The sequence below is a fragment of the Elephantulus edwardii genome, unplaced genomic scaffold (genome assembly GCF_000299155.1).
Source record: "Elephantulus edwardii isolate Elephantulus edwardi_28Jun2011 unplaced genomic scaffold, EleEdw1.0 scaffold00062, whole genome shotgun sequence".
Lineage (NCBI taxonomy): Eukaryota > Metazoa > Chordata > Mammalia > Macroscelidea > Macroscelididae > Elephantulus > Elephantulus edwardii.
The window spans coordinates 17,206,542-17,213,955 of NW_006399812.1; the positions used below are offsets into that span (position 1 = coordinate 17,206,542).

At 47.0% G+C, this 7,414-nt stretch overlaps 1 protein-coding gene across 1 annotated transcript in view; it reads left to right on the plus strand.

Annotated features, from left to right (window-relative positions):
• WTIP (Wilms tumor 1 interacting protein) overlaps positions 1-7,085 on the plus strand; it is a 28,190-nt gene extending 21,105 nt beyond the window's left edge. Inside the window, exons 3-8 of the mRNA XM_006887849.1 lie at positions 1,023-1,090; positions 1,206-1,268; positions 1,444-1,574; positions 2,273-2,324; positions 2,772-2,840; positions 6,945-7,085. Coding sequence (XP_006887911.1) covers positions 1,023-1,090; positions 1,206-1,268; positions 1,444-1,574; positions 2,273-2,324; positions 2,772-2,840; positions 6,945-7,085 — 524 coding nt within the window. The remainder of the gene's footprint in view (positions 1-1,022; positions 1,091-1,205; positions 1,269-1,443; positions 1,575-2,272; positions 2,325-2,771; positions 2,841-6,944) is intronic.
• The last annotated feature ends 329 nt before the right edge of the window (positions 7,086-7,414 follow it).

Here is a 7,414-nt window from a genome sequence, read left to right on the forward strand (position 1 = left end):
TGAGTTTTCATTCATTCATTGACACACATTTTCCTCCCTCTTCTCCCTGCAGTTTGCTGTGTGATGGATGTCTTGTTTTAGATTGTCAGCTGGCATACATACATTCCATTCCCTCCCTGCTCCCACCCCAGTGCATGTTCATTGTCTTGCCATTCTTTCCTTACTCTCCTCTTTCCCCACGTCTATGCTCTTTTTATAACAGTTCTCCTATGAAGTATTTTTCCTTTTGTGATGGAGATATTTCACTCAACATAATGTCTTCCAGAGTCATCCATGTTATGTAGTGTTTTAAAAATTCATTTTTCGGGGAGCTCTCGTGGCCTAATGGCAAGAAGCTGCACTGCAATCCCAGAGGTACACAGTTCAAATCCACCAGATGCTCTGCTGAAGAGAGACGGGCAATCTCCTCCTGTATCAGTCAGATCCGATTTGACAGTACACACATGCAAAATAATAATTAAAATTTTTTAAAAAAATCATTTTTCGGTGCTGTGTAATATTCCATTTGTGAATGCATCACAATTTTTCTATCCATTTATTTGTTGATGGGCACTTGGGCTGCTTTAAGTGCTTCACTGTGGGGAATAATGTTGCAGCAAACATATATCTGTCTGCATCACAGCTCTCGTTTCTTTAGGGTATGTTTCCAGTAATAGGATAGCTGGGTCAAATGGTATTTCTCTTTCTGACTGTTTGAGAAAGTAACAAACTGCCTTCTGTAGTGGTTGCACCATAACTCTTCTTTCACAACCTCACCAGCATTTGTTACTTCCTGCCCTGTTGAATTTTGCCATTGTTGCTGGGGTGAGATGATATCTCATTGCTGTTTTAATTTGCATCTTTCTGATAGCTAGAAATTTTGAACACTTCTTCATGTGTGTGTTTGACATCTGAATTTCTTCCTTGATGAAGTGTGAAAATTCACTTGTTCATCAGAGGGAGAAAAGTGTTGAGAGGTGGAAGCAAGGAACTGCTGGTCTCCAGCAGCCTACTAACCCCCAATCTTGATTTCCATCTTTCAGGGAGACGACTTCGAGGGAAGGCCTTCTACAACGTGGGTGAGAAAGTGTACTGCCAGGAGGACTTCCTGGTGAGTTAAAGCTGTGCCCATGGCTTGTGCCATGAGAGAGGCGGGAGGCAGGGCTTGTCAGGAAAAGCAGTCCCCCTTTTTCACCTCCCATCCTGGATCTTCTGTCTTCCTCTAGTACTCCGGGTTCCAGCAAACGGCGGACAAGTGTAGCGTGTGTGGACATCTCATCATGGAGATGGTGAGATCCTCCCTGCTAGAGTCATGGAGCCCCTGCCCCTCTCAGCTGGGTGGGGTCCTAGGACGCCATCATTTCACCTGCTCCAGACCTGCCAGGGGCTCAGACCAGGACCTCCTCCAGGGACTGCGCTGAGCCTCCTGCCCTGCATTGACCCCTCAGTGCCTCCCACCCTCAGATTCTCCAGGCTCTCGGGAAGACCTACCATCCAGGCTGCTTCCGGTGCTCCGTGTGTAATGAGTGCCTGGATGGCGTGCCCTTCACCGTGGACATGGAGAACAACATCTACTGTGTCAGGGATTATCACACGTAAGTGCCTGGCTGCAGAGCACACAGGACCTTCTTGGACCACTTGACCTCCTGTTTTTCCTGGCCATCTTGCCTGCCTCTATTCTTTTGTTCTTGGTCTTTTCTTAGACTATAAATGGAGGCATGACCAGTCTCCTTTTTTTTATGTTTCTTTGCATTGAGAGCTTTCTCAGGTGGTCCAGCCCCTGTCCGTCTCTTCCCTCTCCCCGCTCTTCTGCTAGGAATGGGGACTCTACTAGCTGCTCTGTCACCAATCATCCTTTTGCTGCCAGAGCCAGGCCAGGCCTCTGCCAGCTGGGATGAAGGTTTGGGGTCTCAGCTGAACCTTCTGCCTGCCATCCATGTGGATAGGCAAACCATTCCCCTTGTTGTAGCTCCAGGCCCATCCATCAGAGCTCTGGATGTTTGCATGGAGTTGGTGCCAGGGTGTAGGTTCTGGTACTGAGGGTGGAACTAGGCTCTGCAGAGTCCCCATTAGATGATAGGAGACTCACAGAGGGGATAAGGGAGGTGACAGAGCAGAGCTTCAGGCCTTCCTGGAAAAGGTGATGAGGTGGAGGTGAACTGATGAAGGGTATGAGAGGCCAGTGCTAAGCAGGCATGACTCCAGTAGAAGAACGCTTGATGCTCAGAGAATTTTGTGGGGCTTGTTCTCTGATCACTCAGCTAGGGATTTATGGTTTCCTTTATTTCTCTAGGGTATTTGCACCAAAATGTGCCTCCTGTGCCCGTCCCATCCTCCCAGCACAGGTAGGAATCTTTCACCTGGAGATGTCCAGGTATCTGGTCCAGCCTGGCATCTGCCCAGTGCTGCCTGGATCTGCCCAGGTGTGTATCTGAGTGAGAGAGAAGAGCAGGTGTTCTCTCCATATACCTTGGGCTTGCAGGGGTGTGTTTTGTGTCCATGCACTCAGATGTGGGTGTTGCCTGGCAGAAGTAAGAGGGAGTGAGGGCCCCTGATGCTTGGCTGACCCATTTTTGCTCTCAGCTCCATTCTCCATTGACATAAGGTCTGCTCCCTTGGTCTGGTCAGCTGTGCAGGCTGCAGTTTGTGGAAAAGCCGAAGGGAGACACCCAAGTGCCACTGGGTTGTCCTTTGTATGCTAATTTTGCACCAGACTTATGTGCAGGACCAGAAATGGGCTTTCCTACAGGGATGTCACCTCAAGCCCTAGCAAACACTGTCTCTCTCTCCAGGGCTGCGAGACAACCATTCGAGTAGTATCCATGGACAGAGACTACCATGTGGAATGCTACCACTGTGAGGTGAGCAGAGGCCCTCCTGGAAGGTGGGTGCCCAGGGAAACCCCCTTCCACACAAGTTTCCTTCTAGGAATTCTGTGGGTCTCTTCTTTTCCTTCATTCTGCCCTAATGAGCCCTTTTCCATCTCCCTGTTTTTCATTCATTCAAATATATACTGAGCATTTTCAGAGTGTGGGTACTGAGGATGTAATGGACAATAAAACAGTTCTGTTCTCATGATAGATGGAGTAGGTCAGTAGACCTCAGAGGCTTCTGGCCACAAGTTCTAGCTCTTCAAGGTGGGGTTTACCTGTGGATGCAGGGAAGGTGATTAAACAGCCACCCTGGGGGCACATCAGGAGGCATCCCAAGGATGGGAGAAGGTCGTCCTGCTGGTCCAGAATGTCCTTCATATTGTCTGTCAGTTATTTACAGAGGTCAAATAAGGATTTTAAAAAAACCCTGTTAAACTGAAAATAAACTAATAAAAAAAATACAGTGATAAAATGGCAGGATAAGGGACAGAAGTCAAAACTCCTTGCATACTTGAAGTCTCCACTTAGCTTTTCCCATTATCATTAAAGGTCTCATCTGATCAGATGTCTGTCCCACCACTTGCCATGTCCACTGCACCCCCTCTGGCAGAATGTGTTCCTTCTCATTTATTACCTTCCTGTCCACTCAGAACTTTCCAACAAGCTGACCTGTAACATGTTCTTCACTTTGCCTGGAGGACAACCCAGCTTTGATTTTCTTAACTTTCATTTCTCCTTACTTCTCCATTTCTCATCCTCCTTGTTCCATCTCTTAATGTCTGACAAACTCTCAAAGGCTTTCCTCATTTTCAGTTGCATTTGGGCCCTGAGAAATGTAGTAGTCTGCTGTCTTTCAAAGCTCCCACTGTGTTGACATCTACATGTGCCTCTTCGCTCTGCACATTTAGATTTATGTTCAGCTGTTGTTATTAAGTGCCCCTGAGTTGACTACAAGTCATAGTGCCCCTGTTAACAACAGATCTGAACCTGGGTTTATCCTAAACCATCTCTCATATGCTCGAGTCCACTGTTACAGTCACTGTGTCAGTCCATCTTGTTGAGGGTCTTCCTCTCTCTCTGACTCTCCACCTTTACAAGCACTGTGTCTTTTTACAAGTACTGGCCCCTTCTCACAATGTGCCCAGACTATATGAGGTGAAGTTTCATCTTCCTTGCCTCTGAGGAGCACCCAAGATGCACTTCCTCCAACACAGACTTGTTCTTTTGGCAGTCTGGGATATTCAGAGCTCTTCTCCAGCATTACAACTCAAAGACACCGATTCTTCTTCTGTCATCCTTAATCATTGTCCAACTTCAAGATGCATGTTCACCTACGACTTAGATATCTAGTGCTACTTTAACAGACTATTTAACTCAAGTAGATGGCTCGAACAGATTTATTCTCTGACAGCTAAGGAGGCTAGAAGTCTGTATTCAGAGTGCAGGCTGTCAGGGCTAGGGGAAGGTTTTAACTTCCTTTCAGCATCTGTGCTGAATCCTTGTGGATCTTCATGTGCCTCTGTATCAGACTTGCCCTGGGTTTTAAAAAAAGCAGAAATCAGGGGAGCTCTGGTGGCCTAGTGGCAAGGAGTTGCAACTACAATCCCAGAGGCTCATGGTTCGGATCCACCAGATGCTCTGCCGGGAAAGGAAGGACAATCTCCTCCTGTACCAGTCAGATCTGATTTGATGGTACACACACACACAAAAATAAAAAATAAATAAATAAATAAAAAAGCAGGAATCCTGGTTCCAAAGATGTGCTCTACGTCTCACTCTTCTTTATTGGTGGGTGGTTCTAGATGTCTTTGAACTTTGCTCACTTGTTTAATCTCTTTTATATCTTGGGGGGAAAAATAAAGATTAAAGATGTAATTTAGTTACATTGTATTTACTTAGTTACTTAGATTGAATATTGCCTCACTAACGATCTTCAGTAATTCTATCCAATTAACATCTTGGAGATTGTTGTTGTTGTTGTTATGTGCCGTCAAGTCGCTTGTGACTCATAGCGACCCTATGTACAACAGCCCTAAACTCCGCTCTGTCCTGTGCCAATTGCACTGTCTCTGACACTCCCATCCCAATTATCCCAGTCACTGAATCAATCCACCTCATAGAGGGCCTTCCTCTCCTGCGCTGGCCCTCCACCCTCCCAAGCATGATGTCCCTTTCCAAGGACCGGTCTCTCCTCACAACATGTCCAAAGTATGTTAGACGGAGCCTCAGAATCCTTGACTCCAAGCAGCCACCCAGTTTAACCCTTTCCAGGACAAATCTGTTTGTTTTCCTAGCAGTCCATGGTATTCTCAGTACTCTTCTCCAGCACCACAGCTCAAAGGCATCAGTTCTCCTTCTATACTCCTTGGTCATTGTCCAACTCTCTGATGCAGAACAAGTGATTGTGAAGACCATAGCCTGTATCAGACGCACCTTAGTCTCCAGAGAGACACCATTGCTCTTCAGTATTTTGGAGAGGTCCCTAACAGCAGACTTTCCCATGGCAATGCGCCTTTTAATTTCCTGGCTGCTGGTACCAAGACTGTTGACTACTGAGCCAAGCAAACTAAAGCTGTGTACAATCTCAATCTCCTCACCATCCATCCTGATGCTGCCGATTGGTCCAGTGGTGAGAATCTTTGTCTTCTTGACATTGAGCCTCAATCCATATTGGAGGCTGCAGTCCTTGACACTCTGCAGCAGGCGCTTCAGGTCCTCTTCAGTTTCAGCAAGCAGGGTTGTGTCATCCGCATAACGCAGGTTGTTGATAAATCATCCACCAATCTTGACCCCACATTTCTCCTCATAGAGCCCAGCCTCCCGGATAATCTGTTCTGCATATAGGTTGAAAAGGTATGGAGATAGGATGCATCCCTGGCGTATGCCCTTCCCAATTTTGAACCATGCAGTGTTCCCTTGCTCTGTTCTGACGACTGCCTCCTGGTCCAAGTATAAGTTTCACATTAGAATGATCAAGTGTTCTGGGATTCTCATTCTTTTCAGGGTCAGCCATAGTTTGTTATGATCTACACAGTCAAATGCCTTTGCATAGTCAATGAAACACAGATAGACATTCCTCTAGTATTCCCTGCTTTCAGCCAAGATCCATCTAACATCAGCTACAGTATCTCTAGTACCACGACCCCTTCTAAACCCAGCCTGGACTTCTGGTAGTTCTCTGTTGATGTGCTATTCCAGTCGTTTTTGGATAATCTTCAGTCAAATCTTGCTTGCATGTGAAATCAGTGAGATTGTTCTGTAATTTCCACATTCTGTTGGGTCACCTTTCTTTGGGATAGGAACAAATATCGATCTCTTCCAATCAGTTGGCCAAGTGGTCATTCTCCCGATTTCTTGGCACAACTTGTGAACACGTCCAGGGCAGCATCTGTTAACTGAAATATGTCAATTGGTATACCATCTATTCCTGAAGCCTTAGTTTTTGCCATTTCCTTCAAAGCAGCGTGAACTTCTTTCATCACCATAGGCTCTTGCTCATATGTTGTTTCGTGAAATTCTTCTGTGTCTTCCAATTCCTTTCGATACAGTGACTCAGTATATTCCTTCCATCTTCTTTTAATACTTCCGGAATCATTTAACATTCTGCCGAAAGCATCCTTGATTAGGATTTATAATACATAGATAATTCTACCAGACCACCGAAGGGAAGATAATTACACATATTGAGAATTACAGCCTAGCCATGGTAACAGTATTTTTTAGGATACAGTTTATAACACAGTTTAACAACTTGCCAGAGTCTCCTCTGGGATGTCCTCTGTAACACATATATCCAAACCCTGGGCTTCTGATCCTCCCCCTCATCTTTGACTGTTGTGAAATCACCCACCACTTTTGACATGTCTGAATAGGCCACTGGATCCCTGCCTTAATCAAGGACCAGTGGTGGTAAGAAGTTGCACTGCCAACCAAAAGGCAGGTGGTTTGAATCCTCCAGTTGCTCTGAGGGAAGATGGCTTACAGCCAGGAGCTGTGACCCAGGAGGGTCACCTGTGAGTCAGCTCTGACTTGACAGCACACAGCAACAACAGGACCTGCCTTACTCTGAATTTGGTGCTGTGTCTTCCACAGGACTGCGGGCTGCAGCTGAGTGGCGAGGACGGACACCGCTGCTATCCGCTTGAGGGTCACCTGTTGTGCCGTTGCTGCCACCTGCGGCGTCTCCAGGCTGGCCCGCTTCCATCGCCTGCCATGCATGTCACAGAGCTCTGAGTAGGGGCTCAGAGCCTGACCCAGGGGTGTATGTGTATGTGTATGTGTGTGTGTGTGTGTGTGTGTGCGTGCACACGTGAGTGTGTGTGTACATGTGTGTGAGTCTGTCTGGTTTGGGGGCATCATGTCAGGGTAAGCTAGGCTGTCCTGCGTGCTTATATCCATCACATCCCCTCCTTCCCACTGAGCCCCTGTCCTCTGGGCTGGCCCCGCAGCACCCCCACTTGTATTTATGCACCATCTGTGCCTCCTTAGGCTGCCTGTCCCCAGGCTCTGTCTGCTCCCACTCCACCCCACCACTGGCTTTCTCTTTGGGGATCCCTTGTGCT